The sequence below is a fragment of the Perognathus longimembris genome, chromosome 1 (genome assembly GCF_023159225.1).
Source record: "Perognathus longimembris pacificus isolate PPM17 chromosome 1, ASM2315922v1, whole genome shotgun sequence".
Classification (NCBI taxonomy): Eukaryota; Metazoa; Chordata; class Mammalia; order Rodentia; family Heteromyidae; genus Perognathus; species Perognathus longimembris.
The window spans coordinates 133,032,808-133,049,694 of NC_063161.1; the positions used below are offsets into that span (position 1 = coordinate 133,032,808).

At 37.8% G+C, this 16,887-nt stretch overlaps 1 protein-coding gene across 1 annotated transcript in view; it reads left to right on the forward strand.

The window, feature by feature from the left end:
• The window catches only part of Ncbp1 (nuclear cap binding protein subunit 1), a 33,948-nt gene extending 18,051 nt beyond the window's left edge, over window positions 1-15,897 (forward strand). The window contains exons 11-23 of the mRNA XM_048337746.1: window positions 864-974; window positions 1,884-1,948; window positions 2,708-2,770; window positions 3,244-3,318; window positions 6,330-6,433; window positions 8,267-8,389; window positions 9,962-10,064; window positions 10,515-10,608; window positions 11,999-12,102; window positions 13,176-13,290; window positions 13,461-13,589; window positions 14,266-14,379; window positions 15,366-15,897. Coding sequence (XP_048193703.1) covers window positions 864-974; window positions 1,884-1,948; window positions 2,708-2,770; window positions 3,244-3,318; window positions 6,330-6,433; window positions 8,267-8,389; window positions 9,962-10,064; window positions 10,515-10,608; window positions 11,999-12,102; window positions 13,176-13,290; window positions 13,461-13,589; window positions 14,266-14,379; window positions 15,366-15,479 — 1,314 coding nt within the window. The 3' untranslated portion in view covers window positions 15,480-15,897. The remainder of the gene's footprint in view (window positions 1-863; window positions 975-1,883; window positions 1,949-2,707; window positions 2,771-3,243; window positions 3,319-6,329; window positions 6,434-8,266; window positions 8,390-9,961; window positions 10,065-10,514; window positions 10,609-11,998; window positions 12,103-13,175; window positions 13,291-13,460; window positions 13,590-14,265; window positions 14,380-15,365) is intronic.
• The last annotated feature ends 990 nt before the right edge of the window (window positions 15,898-16,887 follow it).

A 16,887-nucleotide genomic window follows, 5' to 3' on the forward strand; every position in this document is an offset into this window, starting at 1 on the left:
AGGATCATTGCTCAAAGCCAGCCTGGCTGGGCAGGAAAATCTGTGAGACTCTTCAATTAAATCACAGAAAAAACTGGAAGTGATGCTGTGGGTCAAATGATAGAGTGCTAGCATTAAGCCAAAGGAGCTCAAGAGAACAGTGCCCATACCCAGAGTTAATGTTTTAATTCTGGCAAAAAAAAAAAAAAAAAGAAATGCAAAAACAATCTCTTGTAAAACAGGGTAGATTATCCTTACTTAGAATAATGAGTGGCTCATTCTAGGAGACAGTTTTAAAATAGGAAGAATAGAGGTGCTTTGTCCCCTTATTAGTTATGCAAGACAATGACCCTGGTAGAGATAGTGCAATGCCTTGGTAGCATAGTAACTAGAAAAGATCGCATCTGCATAAAGAGATTATACTTGACAGACTGTTGTTAACTGTACTGTTCTTTATATAATTTGTAAAACAATATCATTATGTTACTTAACAGTAACATTTATTCCTACCTTCTTTTTTTTTTAAGTATTAATATGTCCTCTTAAGAAAGCTTGAGAGAAAATATGCTTCAACTGTGAATTTGGCTCACTGATGTGTCAGCTGAAATGCAATATATATATATATAAATATACATGTGTACATATATATATGTATACATAATTTGTTTGAGGTGGGGTTCTTATATGCTCTTACTTGAGTTACAGAAAGAAAATGGTTTCCTTGTGGTATTCAGTTGTGTTTGAAAGCATAATTTTAAAGATGAAAAGGTAATTCTTTTTCATTAGAAATGTCATGGAGTTTAGGTTTGTGATGTTTAGGTCTCTAATGCTAGAGATGCAGAGACGGTAGAGGAGCTGAGTTCTGCCTCATGGTTGCTTTGTAGGTGATCTTTGCAGAGCTGTTTCAGCTCCCAGCGCCCCCTCACATTGATGTGATGTATACCACGCTGCTCATTGAGCTGTGCAAACTGCAGCCTGGCTCTCTCCCTCAAGTTGTATCCTTTCTTTTGTTTTCACATTGACATTCTTTGGCCTGACTTTGCATTATTATTTCAGCTGGCTTTTCTCAGTCTTGTCTTTATTTCGCTGGATTGTAAGTTTTAGCTAGGGTGGTTCTGATATAGTTTAGATAAAGGTCAATCATCTAAAGTGAAGTAAGGTTAATGTGTATAACATGCTATGGTTCTGTCATGAAATAGAATGTATTTCCATGCTTTAGAAATTCTTTATCCTCCCCAGGAGGATACCCCTACTTCCATCCTCTTGCTAATTATTCTGACATATAACTATTACCTTGCCTTTTTTTTGTTATTGTTTCTGTATGTCTTGTTTTTGCAGTACTAGAGTTTGAATTCATGGGTTCAAACTTGGTAGGCAGGCACTCTACCACTTGAGCTCTGTCCCCAGCCCTTTTTTGTTGTTGTAATTGTTTTCAGATAGGTTCTTGCAGTTTTGCTTTAGGTCATCCTCAAACAGTGATCCTCCTATTCATGGCCTCCTGCATTTTTGAGACCATTGGCATCCACTAACACACCTGGTTTATTGAGATGAGGACTTGTTAACTTTTGCCCAGACTGGCCGCAAACTATGACCTTTCCAATTTCTACCTCCCAAGTTTCTGGGATTATAGATGGAAATGACCTAATTACAGCAGACCAGTGGATGCTTGAGAAGGGTGGGATAGAAGAAAAGGGAGTGGGTTACCAGAGGTACATGGGAAATACTGGAGGTGGCAAAAATAATGTCTGTATTCCTTGTGTATGTGCGTAAATCAATTTTATTTTACCTGGTTTAATTACATGAAGAGATGCTTATAGTTATTAATTGTTGCTTTATTACTTTCTGTAATACAACTTGTTTTGATGGAGGATGGAGATTAGTTTTCCTTACCTTTAAACTCCCAGCTTGCACAAGCAACTGAAATGTTATACATGCGTCTGGACACAATGAGTACCACTTGCGTGGACAGGTGCGGTCAATTGCTTATTTCCACATTGAGTCTTAATAGCTTCTCCTTTATAATCCAGTGAAGATACTTTAAGAATTTGTAAATCGTTTTCTTTCATACTTTCACAAATGAACCGTTTATAATAACAAAACTCATTATATTTTTAGTCTTAAATTCAGTATGAGATGATGCCCATACTATAATTTTCTTTAATTTCATTTATCTAGTTGTTTATTGCTTTAATATAGTTATCTTTTCCTTCCTTAATAGCTTTTAAAATAGGTTTTATGCTGGCCCTATATTGAGTCTCTTATTGTCTATTTAGTACATATAAACAAAATTTTTAATAGAAAATATCTGCTGCTTAAATTAATTGCATAAAAGTCTTTAGTGTGTTTGTGAGGAAATGAGCATGGTATGATAAGAAATTAGACTTTGACTCTGCCATCTGTAAAGCATTCCTAAATGTTTTTATCTTGAAGTTCTTTCTTTTCCCCTCCATTCCATCATCAGATATGTGGGGAAAATAATGCACTCCTTGGAATTGTGAAAATTTATGCCAGCACCAATTAAGCATACAAAATATGTCTTACTTAAAGAATAAAAGGTAGTGTCGTGAGAAGTAGTAGGACATGGGACTATTGAAGATGAGTTTTGAAGATAAGTTTGCATGTTCAGAGGGGAAAGAGTTAGTGGCAGGAGAAGACAGCTGCAGGTGATAGTACACAGAGTGCATTCCTGCATTCCTGGTCTAAACTGCAACCCTTCTCCCCCATGTAGGTTTATTAATTGGTTTTCTCATCATCTAAGTAATTTTCAGTTCCGTTGGAGCTGGGAAGATTGGTAAGTATAGTGTGTTTTCTTTCTTTTTTTTTTTAATTTTTGTCAAACTGATATACAGAGCGGTTACAGTTTCATACTTTAGGCATTAGATACATTTCTTGTACTGTTTGTTACCTCTTCCCTCATTCCCCCGCCCCCTTTCCCTTTCCCCCCATGAGTTAGTTGTTCAGTAGATTGACACTAAACAGTTTTGCAAGTATTGCTTTTGTAATTGTTTGTCTTTTTTACCCTGTGTCTCTCGATTTTGGTATTCTCTTTCAGTTTCCTAGTTCTAATACCAGTATATACAAGTGTGTTTTCTATAGTCAGAAAAAAATACACTTAAATGTTAAAACTAGCTTAAAATCTAGTTTTAGTTTCTTTGATAATAATTTACTATGTATAAATGAGATAATTGGAATGAATCTATAGTTGGTAGAAGTTAGGTATGGGCAGACTATGCATGAAAACTTAAAACTACATTTCTTAATTAGGTCAGATTGTCTTACTCAAGATCTTGAAAGTCCCAAACCAAAGTTTGTAAGAGAAGTTCTAGAAAAATGTATGAGGTAAGTTTTTTTTTTATTTTCTTCTAAGTTTGGGTTTCCTAATTTTTCTGGGTGACTTTTTTCTATGCATTTTTTAAAATCCCAAGTATTTGCTCATCTTTCACCTCAGTTTTTATTCAAGATTTAAGTGAAAAAATTAGGCAACTATACCATTTGGATTCTGTAAGCGTTATTTAAATCAATATATTTTAATGTATCATGTTATAAAAATAATTTCAAATTTAGGGAAAAGTCACAATTGGTTGACTTGTATTTTTTCATCTTATTTTAATTCTATGTCACTATGTTTCCTCCAATGCTCGCCCCTTTGTTGTCTGTACCCCTTACAACCCTTTAAGAACAAGCTGAAGGGGTTGGGAATATGGCCTAGTGGTAGAGTGCTTGCCTCGCATACATGAAGCCCTGCGTTTGATTCCTCAGCACCACATAAACAGAAAAGTCCAGAAGTGGTGCTGTGGCTCAAGTGGTAGAGTACTAGCCTTGAGCAAAAAGAAGTCAGGGACAGTGCTCAGGCCCTGAGTCCAAACTCCAGGACTGGCAAAAATAAAAAGAAGAACAACAAGTTGATGTTGTTATAGTCCATCAGCCTTCAGTATTCCATGATACATTTCCTCAAAATAAAACCATTCCTATATGACAGCATACAGCCTGCCCAGTGACAAAATCAGCTCTGGTATAGCACTATCATGCAATCCCCAGGCAGTGCTACTATTTTACTACCACACCAGGGAAGCTTTTTCTATTCTTGCCCAGAATTGTCTCCAAGAATGTATAGCATTGTTTTTATTCTCTCATTACTTCTTCAGTCTTCACAGATACCTCCCTCCTCTCGTGTGTGTGTGTGTGTGTGTGTGTGTGTACCTGTGTGTACGCACCGGTCTTGGGGCTTGATCTTGGGGCCTGGTATCCTTGAGAATTTTTGCTTCAAAACTAGTGCTCAGGCTGGAAACATGACTTAGCAGTAGTGTGTTTGCTTTGCATGCATGAAGCCCTGGGGTTGATTCCTAAGCACCACATAAACAGAAAAGGCCAGAATTGACATTGTGGCTCAAGTGGTAGAGTGCTAGCCTTGAGCAAAAAGAAGCCAGGGACAATGCTCAGACCCTGAATCCAAGCCCCAGGACTGGCAAAAAAAGAAACTAGTGATCTAATACTTTAGCCACAGCTTCTGGTTTTTGGTTTGGGTTTGTCTTGGTTCTTAACTGAAGAGTATCATGGCCTTTCCTGCCCAGGCTGGCTTCGAACTAAGATCTTCAGATCTTGGCCTCCTGAATAGCTAGGATTACAGGTGTAAGCCACCAGTGCCTAGCTTCTCTGTCTTCTTAAAGAGCCTAGAGATGTTACTTTCTTGGCTTGCTCTGTTACCTTCTCTTGAACTAACTCATTTTTCTCAGTGTATCGTATCACACTGAAGGCATATGAATCCACCTGGGTGATACTAATCTTTGCCTGGTCATGTCTGTATCTTTCAGGCTCTTCCATGTTTTCCTTTCTAATTGCTTAATGTTTTGTAGAGATTATCTAAGTATGTTCTTTTATTCCTCACTTTTCCATTCTCCATCCTAGCTACTCAGGAGGTTGAGATCTGAGGATTGCAGTTCAAATCCAGCTAGGCAAGAAAGTTTGTAAGGCTTATCTCCAACTAAGCAATAAACAGCCAGAATGGTAGTTCAAGTGATAGAGTGCCAACCTTGAGCAAAAAAGCTCAGGAACAGCAGTTAGGCCTTGAGTTCAAGCCCCATCCCCTTCCCCCCAGAAAAGCAACAAGCAGAAAAACCCTTCTGCTTTATCAGTCACCAATATTATGATTGATAAGTGATTTTTTAATAATTTTTTCATTTATTATTTGGCATTTTATTGGAAGAGCTATGTTTCTTCTCATGTTCTTTTATTTATATATACATAGAGACTAAAGAAATTGTTTCATCCAGTGTGTTATAAACCATGACTATCATGATTTATTTTTATGCCTATATTGTCTCTGGGAAACTCCACTAAGTCCTGTATCTAAGCTTTTTATTTTTTTGTAAAGTCCTCTAACATTCATTGAACAATTCCTTATTTTCTGGTCCAAGACTTTCCAAAACCATGCTGGTTCCTTATTTTTTTTTCTTATTTATTGTCAAAGTGATGTACAGAGAGGTTACAGTTTCATACATTAGGCATTGGATACATTTCTTGTACTGTTTGATACCTCCTCCCTCATTCCCCCCTCCCCTTTTCCCTCTCCCCCCCATGAGTTGTTCAGTTGGTTTACACCAAACAGTTTTGCAAGTATTGCTTTTGTAGTTGTCTTTTTTTTCCTGTGTCTCTCGATTTTGGTATTCCCTTTCACTTTCCTAGTTCTAATATTAGTATATACAGTTTCCAAGGTACTCAGATAAGATACAGTGATAGTGCAGGTACAACCACAGGAAGGGGATACAAGAGGATCATCAACAATAGACCATGCTGGTTCCTTATAACTCCCATGGAATCATTTGTTCAAAATGGAGTTTAGGAAGACCTGAGCTCTTGGTGTGCTTTGTTATTAGAGTGTCATTGTTTAGGTCCTCTTGGTGGACACATGCACTCACGTGCGTGTACACACACACACACACACACACACAGATAACATACATACATACGGTTGCTTTTATATTGTGTGTGTTCAGCTCTTCCAACCCAATTAACTATTAGCAGCTGTCTTCTCTTCCATGGTTTATAAATGCTTTCCTTGGCTCCTGTCCTCTGCTGTTGTATAACCAATCTTCCAGACATGACAACTATCCTTCCCCCTACCCCACTGTCACCCATTGGTTGCTAAGCTAACACACACCTCAGTGCACATCAAGAAGTTTTGAAGTAGCCTGAGTTTCCATGTGGTGGCTTATGTAAAAGCCTAAATGACTTTCATTTTCCCATTTACTTTTTGGTTGTCAGCTATGTTCAAAGCGTTAGAGCTAAACTGGGTGTTACCAAAGAGTAAAACTAATTAAAGCTACTTTCTGAGGCTGTTATTTGTATTGTAGGTTGTCTTACCATCAGCGTATATTAGATATTGTTCCTCCTACCTTCTCAGCTCTATGTCCCGCAAACCCAACCTGCATCTACAAGTATGGAGATGAAAGTAGCAGTAAGTAATAAAATAAGAATTCCTGGCTTTAAACACGACCAAAACCTATGTGCTTTACAGTCAAAATAGAAAAATGAATTTCTACTTTTTCAAAGTAGAAATATGAATTTTTCTTGGGTGTGCATTTTCTGTTTGAAAGTGGTTCATCACAAGCCACTATATTAAAGATTTTGTTGTGATATTACTGGCTTATAACTTGTCTCTCTTTTAATATTGTTTAGTGTGTTATCTATGACATTTTAAATATAGTGCTAAGTATAACAAGGTAATTTTATAGTCTATATACTAAGTAGAAAGCATGCATTTGTTATGATGGAACTCACTTAAAGTTGATCAGTAGCAGCTAACATTTTCCTTCTGGTGTAGCTAATTAGGGGTACGACTCTAGAAATATGACTCCAGAAGTAAATTTGTAAATAGGATTTTCTTACCTTTTGGTCCCATGATCTCCAGAATTGCAATGTATTTCAGGCTCTGTGATTTGCTTTGTCATTTGTGCTTTACAGTCTTTGTACTAAATGAAGGTAAGGTTTTGTACATTGGCAATCAATGTACAGAGTCACCTATAGAGATTCTTGGAGTTAGGTTTTGTTCACCTGCATGAGTCTTCTACTCTGTGTGTTATGAAACTTCTTGTCTGAGAATTCTATTCCTTGCCTTGTGCCATTATTCCAACATAGAAAGCTCTTACTATCTCCAGTTCCTGTTTTCCTCTAGAGTCTAGCCCAAGCTTACTTCTGTAAATACTGTTTTGTACTGCTTTCGGGCTTATCTTACTTCCTTAGCTAGAATGTAAATTCCTTTGTGAGAAAGAATCCTTATTTTTATTGTATGTGGGTTCTTTGTTCTTGTTGCTGTTTTGCTTTTCACCTAGTTTATTTCCACTTTAGAGAAATGATGTTACTTTAGAGAAATGGCGTTACCTCAATGTCTTCCTGTAACCTTTTTTGACAGGCTCGTTGTCCTAAATGCTTAGTTACTCGCACCCTCTGGTCTTATGTCAGGATTGCTTTTTTGTTATGTCTTTGTCTGCCTTATGTTAAAACAGATTTTCTGTTGTTCTGGAAATGCCTTTCATGCTAGTACATTTTCTACACATCAAGAACTTAATAGAGGAGCTGGGAATATGGCCTGGTGGGTAGGGTGTTTGCCTCGTATACATGAAGCCCTGGGTTTGATTCCTCAGCACCACATATGTAGAAAATGCTGGAAGTGTCACTGTGGCTCAAGTGGTAGAGTGCTAGCCTTGAGCAAAAAGAAGCCAGGGACAGTGCTCAGGCCCCAGGACTGGCAAAAACAAAAACAAAAACAGAAGAACTCAGTAGATACTAACATGTAGTAAACAGAGGGTCATGTCACATGAGCATCTGCTCTAGGTGATTCAGTGGATTTAGCCTAAGAGAACTGCAAAACCCTCTTTTAAGTTAGCAGCCTTTACCTTGTTCAAACCCAAACTTAGTCTCCACTGTCCCAGAGGACAGAAAGAAGAGGAGGGTAATGCTAAAAACAAAAGACAGGTACATTGACTCTTGGCTTATGAATTAAGGCCAAGGAGGAGAGCTGAGGGTATAAGACAGTGTAACTAAGTCACCTTTCCTCTCACTGCTTATCTGGAAGAAGATTAACAACTCTTGGCTCTCCAGATTTCAGGTAGTGAAACATTCTAAGTGTTGAAATAAGAATTGTCTTTTATTTCCACATACAGTATCTTACATGGTTTAAATATTGAAATAGTATATTCTATTTTGAAAGGAAATAATTTAAGTTTCTCAATTATCTAGCTCGCCGTAAGAATACTCATTGGCTTGATTACCTTCCCTCCATTCTGTCTAGATTCTCTTCCTGGACATTCTGTGGCCCTCTGTTTATCTGTTGCCTTTAAAAGTAAAGCAACCAACGATGAAATCTTCAGCATTCTGAAAGATGTACCAAATCCTAACCAGGATGATGATGATGGTAAGAAAATTAAGTATTTCTTCAGTGGCACTATGAATAAGCATTTTAAAGTAATGTATAAACGTAACTAGCAACATGAGTTGACATTTAGCATTACCATGAAATGGCCTACATTGAGACTATTTTAGAGCCAGGCACCCATGACTCATACCTATAATTCTATTGTGAGGCTGAAATCTGATCATTGCAGTTTGAAGCCAGCCTAGGCAGCAAAGTCTATGAGACTCTGACCTCCAGTTAACCACCAAAAATCCTCAAGTGGAGCTGTGGCTCAAGTAGTAGAGCACTAGTCTTGAGCAGAAAGGCTCAGGGACAGTGCCCAGGTCTTGAGTGCAAGCCCTAAGGCCAACACAAAAAAGAGTGAAAAAATATATTTGAGATGTAACTTAGTGTGGTAGAGCACTTGCTAAGGTATGCAAAACCCTGTTTGACCTCTGGTACTATATATGCTATGTCCTAAATATATGAGGTAGAAATATACCTTCATATAGTTTGAGTTTAAAGATTTCCTGCTTTCACCATACAGAGATCTTAAATGAAAAGGCTTTGTATGTTACTAGATGGATATTTTTTCCAGATATTACTAAGCTACTATATTAATAGTGTTTACTGACTGTATACCATGTAACTTCAACCAGATTCCTAATTTTTTTTTTCTAGGCAAGGATAGGGAAATTAACTTTCAAGTTTACTTGAATTAAGGAATAAAGAAAACAGTGATGAGACTTGTCTTATCACATATTTAAAACATACTGTAAAATGCTTAATTCTCTATAGTAACTCAGTCACTGTGGTACTAGAATAAGTGATCAAATCAGAAGAAGAGAGGACAAGGCTGCTGGGACAAGTTCATAACTATTTGGTGGGTGGATTATATGTAGATGTGTGTAACTCAACATAAAGATATTAAATTTATACTTTGTCAGACATCCTAAAACATAAGCTTGTTTCTTGTTTTTATTTTTATTAAGTATATTATCTTAGCCAGGTGCTATTGGCTTGTGCCTATAATTTTAGCTACTCAGAAGGCTGAGATCTTAGGATTGTGGCTAGTAGCCAGCCTGGGCAGGAAAGTCCATGAAACTCTTATCTCTAGTTAATCACAGAAAAAGCCAGTAGTGGCTCAAGTGGTAGAACACTAGCCTTGAGCAAAAAGGAGCTCAGTGACAGTGCCCAGGCCCAGAGTTCAAGCTCCAGGATTGGCAAATAATAATAATAATATTATAATAATAAATAATATGTCATCATATATAATATATCATGTAGAATATATATATTGCCATCATATAGAATATAATAAGAAAATCTACTCTTTTTAAAAAAGAAATATATCGTATACAAAGAATAGGGAAATAATCCCACAAAACTAAATATTGAGATTATGATCCATTTTACATTTTGAGCATTTGAAATCAGTAATGATCTTTTACTGTTTATTATTACTAAAAGACATCACATGAATGTATGACTTAGCATTTGGATATAAGCATGCTACTTGTTTAGCATTTCAGGTACAGCACTAAGGAATTGCATATTTACTTTCTTTTTCTTTTACTGTGAAATACTTCTCAGATGAAGGATTCAGTTTTAACCCATTGAAAATAGAGGTCTTTGTACAGACTCTGCTTCATTTGGCATCCAAATCGTTCAGCCACTCCTTCAGTGCTCTTGCAAAGTAAGTACAAGCCAAAAGAGGCGTAATTTTTGCCTAAAGTTGTCAAATATGAAAACCTTAGCATTGTATACCATTTCATATGGAGCGATGTGATTTGTGGTAGCTAAAATCTACCCCATAACTTGTGTCTGTATGCACATTCATATAGATGTAGAGAGGAGCTGGTGAATACCCGAGTCCTCAGGCAGTCTATTGATACTGTCAGAAACTCAGGCTAAAATTAGCATCTGAAAACCCATCTTTACAGCTTGTCAGAGTGCGAAAGAAGAAAGCATGGAGATAGCCCTCTTTCCGGATTCTGTGCAGCTTCTATACAAACTGAATTCTAATCATAACTTCTGCATCTGTGAAAGGATGTGGCTAATATTTGGTCATTTTCCATTTATATTGAGTAACTTTGAAAACATTAAAATGCCTAATGAATGATGTTTTTCCTCCATTATCCAAAAGGTTTCATGAAGTCTTCAAAACCCTAGCAGAGAGTGATGAGGGGAAGCTACATGTGTTGAGAGTTATGTTTGAGGTTTGGAGGAACCACCCACAGGTAAGAATTACTTAATTAGATATGTGGAAGCCCAGATAAAAGTGATTAATTAAATTTGATCTTGCCTCTTAAATGTTTTCAAATCTATAAATTATTTGGAGTTGTGGGAATTCTTTAAAGAATGTTACGATTTTTTTTTTTTTTTTTTTTTTGCCAGTCCTGGGGCTTGAACTCCAGGCCTGGGCACTGTCCCTGAGCTTCCTTTTGCTCAAGGCTAGCACTTTACCACTTGAGCCACAGTGCTACTTCTGGCTTTTTCTGTCTATATGGTACCAAAGAATCAAACCCAGGGCTTCATGCTTGCTAGGCAGGCACTCTACCACTAAGCCACATTTCCAGCCCTATGGTTTTTGAACTATAATGATCTCCACAATTTATTGTTTATTAAGAGTATTTGTTGCGGGGCTGGGGATATGGCCTAGTGGCAAGAGCGCTTGCCTAGTATACATGAAGCCCTGGGTTCAATTCCCCAGCACCACATATATAGAAAACGGCCAGAAGTGGCACTGTGGCTCAAGTGGCAGAGTGCTAGCCTTGAGCAAAAAGAAGCCAGGGACAGTGCTCAGGCCCTGACTCCAAGCCCAGGACTGGGGGGGGGGAAAAAAAAAGGGTATGTGTTGCAAGTTTGTATTAGGAAACAGTTACATAGTCTATTCAATTTCTACAAACAAGACCCTGGTTTCTAAAGCCTTAACATACTATTTTAATACTGCATTTTATTAAAAGGTATATTTAGAAATGAATTTTTAAAACTACTAGTCAAATTGATTAGTTCCTTTATAGCAAAAAAATACATATATAGTCAGTCTTGGAGTTTAAACTCAGGAAAGGCTAGTACTCTACTACTTTGAGCCATAGCTCCACTTGCGGTTTTCTTTTTGGCCAGTCCTGGGGCTTGGACTCAGAACCTGAGCACTGTCCCTGGCTTCTTTTTGCTCAAGGCTAGCACTCTGCCACTTGAGCCACAGCGCCACTTCTGGTCATTTTCTATATATGTGGTGCTGGGGAATTGAACCCAGGGCCTCATGTATATGAGGCAAGCACTCTTGCCACTAGGCCATATCCCCAGCCCCCACTTGTGGTTTTCTGTTGGTTAGAGATAGTCTCATGGACTTTCCTGCCCAGGTTGGCTTTGAACTGCCATACTCAGATCTCAGCCTTCTGAGCCACCAGCACCTGGCCAAAATAAATTTTTTTATAAGCCTTCATACTTTACTTTCAGAGAATCATTATTTTGTGAAATACCTTTCAGATGAAGGATTCATGGTAGGCAATACTTTCCCTCCAAGCCATATCCTGTAGTCTTAAAAAGAAGTATTACTTTGTACTATTTGTGCAAGTGTTTTTATTTTGGCTGCTTATGAGATTTGACCTAATTCTCTCATTGTAGATGATTGCTGTCCTGGTTGATAAGATGATTCGCACACAGATAGTTGACTGTGCTGCAGTAGCAAACTGGATCTTCTCTTCAGAGCTGTCTCGTGACTTTACAAGGTTTGGACCAGAATTTGGAGTTCATATTATAAGAGACCTCATGTATACCAATTCTTAGAAAAAAATGAACTTTGCAAATAATTCTTTCTACCTAGTAATGGTTCTTACTTGTAAAAGGTTACAGTCCTTATAGTTGATCAGGACTAGAACATCAGTTGACATATCTTCAGTTCATTTCTTGGTCACAGTACTACCATATCATCGTTCTATCGTACAGAATATGAAAATGTCACAGGGAGTTTAGCCTGTCCAAAATGACACAACTAAATTCAGAATCAGACACATTGAGATTGCTCAAGATCTTCATCTGTTCTGAACACCTGGCTAGCACCTATATTTCCAACTCTTCAGAGCTTTCCCTGACTTCTCCCCAAGTTAAAGTCTGCTGCTTAGTCCTGTCTGCAGAATCTAGACTTAGAGTTTTAGAATGTTTTATTCTCCTCTTCCTAAACTGTCATCAAGGCCAAAATTTGTGAAGGAAGTACTACTCTGTATTGTGCCCTGCCTAGTTTATAGCCATATAAAGGACTACTTTAAAAAAAAAAAAAAAAAGAAATGGGCCATATTTGCAGCAAGTATTTTAAATCACCTTTGAAGTAATCCTTATATTTGATCTGTTTCCTAATTTGGAAGCTGACAAAGTTTTATCTCATTCTTAAACCCACAGTCCATTGTGAACTAATGAGTTTCTTGGATATCCCACAAGAACTGGCAAAGTGCATTAGGAAAGTTCAACATTTAAGGTTTACATTTGAAGTGAGAACTACATTTGTTTCTCTTCCTGTTGTTACTGTTTTTCTTAGTTTGCCACTTGAGTTCAGTAGATGTGTACACACACTGTTCACATCTAGTTATTTCTAGTTATAGAAGAACATGCCAAGGATAATTGCCTTCAGGGAGCTTACTTGAATCTAATGGGTAGCAGCAGATATGTACACAATTTACAATAACAGGCAGTTTCTAAGTTTCTAATTCTGACCATAGGAAGGAAGGCAGTATCAGCCCTTAAGACTGAATAGGTTATAAAATTTGAGAGGTTAACATACAATAACCAAATGCCATATTACTTTAAGATTGTTTGTTTGGGAAATCTTGCACTCCACAATCCGCAAGATGAACAAACACGTTTTGAAGATCCAGAAAGAGCTAGAAGAAGCTAAAGAGAAACTGGCAAGGCAACACAAACGGGTAAGTCTTATATAAAGAAATTCTGGAGAATATTCAAAGACATTACCTTGGTGGTAATTTATTTTTCTGAGGCTAGGTTATACAAAGTTGTAGAAGCAGAGGGGAAGTCTGTTGTGTGCTCTTGACCTGCATGTCATACAGTGGATTTCTGAATGCCTTCCTCTCTGCAGCGAAGTGATGATGATGACAGAAGCAGTGACAGGAAAGATGGGGCCCTTGAGGAACAAATAGAGAGACTGCAGGAAAAAGTCGAATCTGCGCAGAGTGAGCAGAAGAACCTGTTCCTTGTAATATTTCAGGTAGGTCGGCTTGGAACATTGGTGTATGTAAAAGAAATCTATACTGTTTCTTCAGTTTTTGTGTGTTGTTTCTGTTTTGCTTTTTGAGTCAAGGTTTTACCATGTTCAGATTGGCCTTGAACTTGTGATCCTCATGCCTCAGACTCTAAAGTGCTGGGGTTACAGGTGTACACCATTGTACCTAGTAAAAATGTTGCTTTTGAACACAAAAAGGAATGTATGCCCATTTAGAAGAGCTTAAGATGTAACAATTTACAAAGGAAATAAAATGTCACCACTTGGAAGCTACCATATATACCTCTGAGGTCTGTGCTATTACTTAGCATTTCAATGCCAGTCCTGTGCTTATTTAGCTGATTTAGATGATTGCTGTTCTTCCTGTGGACATTTTTGGGTACAGATCCCTTTTAATCTTACTTCCTTAAGAGTCAAGAAGTAATATCGCTAGAATAAGTAATTTAGAGATTAAAGATCTTTCTACATTGCCAAAAAGGATATACCAACACAAAATATTACTGGTCTTCCTTTTTAGATGGACAGTATTTCAGTGAATCCTGAAAGGCAAGAGTGCAGCACAGACGGAGTCGTATAAGCAATATTTTTAAAGCCCTTAATTATTAATTTCTGAAATGTAAGATTCTCCATCTAATACTTCAATTTAATTTGTCCTTTCTAGCGTTTTATCATGATCTTGACCGAGCACTTAGTACGATGTGAAACTGATGGGACCAGTATATTAACACCGTGGTATAAGAACTGTATAGAGAGACTCCAGCAGATCTTCCTACAGGTTTGAGAACAGCTTTGAGTAAATGACAAACACTATTCTCAGCCACAAAGGTTTTCTTTTTTTTTTTTTAATAGTCCTTATTAGGCTAGGGACATTAGGCTCAGAGGTAAAGTATTTGCCTACCATGCACAAAGCTCTGTGATCCTCAGCACTAAAAAAAAATAAATCCTCACGAAATTTGCCAGACTGTAGATTCTTTTTCATGTCCGTTGACAGCTACTATTGGGCATCAGGTAATCTAAACTGTATAGGAAAACTTGCTAAGGGAACAATATTTTACAGGTAATTTAAATGCCACAGGGACATGGTAAACAGTGCCCACAGAAGCCAAAGCAAGCTAAGGTCTCTGTAGAAAATGCCAACACTGCTCTTAGCCATCCTGGCAAGATGTGTAAAAGTGAGGCTGGTTCTTTATCTTCAGGCAGTGTCCATTTGTTTATTGTACAGAAGTCATTAGTGCAAAAGCCCTTTGTGAAGTTCAATTCTTTAAGCTTTCCAGTAGAAATTCCTTCTCTATTTTTCCAGTTAATTGTCTGGGGGCTCTAACAACCCCTAGTCATGTACAAATATTCAAATATATTTGAGTCTACCTACAGCAACTAGAAGAGTTCCTTTTATATTTTGACATGTCTTGGCTTCATAGCTCAGACCTGCCTAGGCTGTTCTTTATTTAGCAAGTCACCATGTACTGGGAGACCCAGCAAAGCTGGTCTGTAGCAATAGCTGCAAGCACTGCCTTGCGTCATGAACTGCATTTCCACAGAAGCTCCTGAGGACTGAGGTGCTTGAAGTTATTACCGAGTGTCCCTTTCCCCACTGCCTCTACTGTTAGGAGTAATGGGTTCCTATAAAGTTTCCTCTATCAGCATGGACTGTCTTTTTTTCTGCCTCTTTCCTTCCTCAGTGTGGGTGGGCTGCTAAGGGACATTGTCTAGTTGATAGCTTGCTTGCTTTTTTCTGACCAGCACCCTATTTTGTGTCCACAGCATCACCAGATAATCCAGCAGTATATGGTAACCCTGGAGAACCTGCTTTTCACCGCAGAGTTAGACCCTCACATCCTGGCTGTGTTCCAGCAGTTCTGTGCTCTGCAGGCCTGAGGATCACAATTTTCCTCATGTTGATTTTTTTCTAATATCTTAAAATAATTTGTCTTTATTTTTGATGGTTTGATGCTTGCTTTCTTGTAGCCTTTCACTTCTTAAAAAAAACAAAGGGGGAGAGGGGAAGTGAGAAATATGACATTACCCTTATTTGTCTCTAAAAGGCAAAGACTTCTTAGTGATAATGTGATAATGACCGTGATGTATTATATATGCGACAGACACAACTTTTTAGTGATCAGTTTGATATTTTCTCTCGTTAAGGCACAAAACAAGTTTGAGGTGTGTGAAACAATAGAGGTTCAATTTACAAAGTTGTAGGTAGACGGTGGGCTTATTACCAGGTAGCATAACTTGTCACAGCTCCTGGATACCCTAACATGGCTGAAATAAAGCTAAAAATATGTTTTGTAAACTTTGGTATTTCATGACTTAGTATCTTAAGTCTATTTTTAAATAGGTGGTTTCTTACTGAAGGCACACATACTCCTTTAGTATTTTCACTTCAAAATATTTTTCCTTAGTACTTTAAAATACTACTTCTTAATATAGAAAAGTGTTACTATTTAAAGTTCACTTTCCAAATTTGCTTATACAAATCACCTGAGAAGCCCCTAGAATCATGTTAAAACACCATGATGTCTGAAATGGATTTCTCCAGGTGGTTCTGGTTTCAGGAACAACCATCGTTTTAGAGCATCTGATAACTTCATTCCTGAGCCTATTTGCTGTTATGGGATCAGGCTTAAATATAATGAATTACCTGACATTTCAAATTTCTAAGAGCTGCTTTCGCTCAAGATTAGCTAGCCCCCTACCTACCCCTTGAGCCACAGTGCCACTTCTAGTTTTTTCTAAGAGATAAGAGTCTCACTTGCCCAGGCTGGCTTTGAACCACAATCCTTAGATCTCAGCCTCCTGAGTAGCTAGGATTACAGGCGTGAGTCACCAGCACCCAGCAGTTTCTAGGATTTTTAAATATACCATTTAATTCAGTCAATAAGTATTCAGTAGATCAGTGCTATTTGTGAAGTTACCAGCAGAAAGAGGACTAAACCCATGTTGTTAGCTAAATATTCTGTTCACACAAATCTTCCCATTGCATAAAACACAACACACTAGTTTGAAATGGTTTTTCTCCTCAAGAAGCAAGACAACTATCTTAAAACACTGGTAAACTTTGCCTTGAACTGCTTTGTAATTCTCTTCACAGTACAAGTCTGGCTGGTTATACTTTTTTTTTTTTTTTTTTTGGCCAGTCCTGGGGCTTGAACTCAGGGCCTGAGCCTCTCTGTGCTCAAGGCTAGCACCCTACCACTTGAGTCACAGTACCACTTCTGACTTTTTCTGCTTATGTGGTGCTGAGGAATAGAACCCAGGGCCCCATGCATGCTAGGCAAGCACA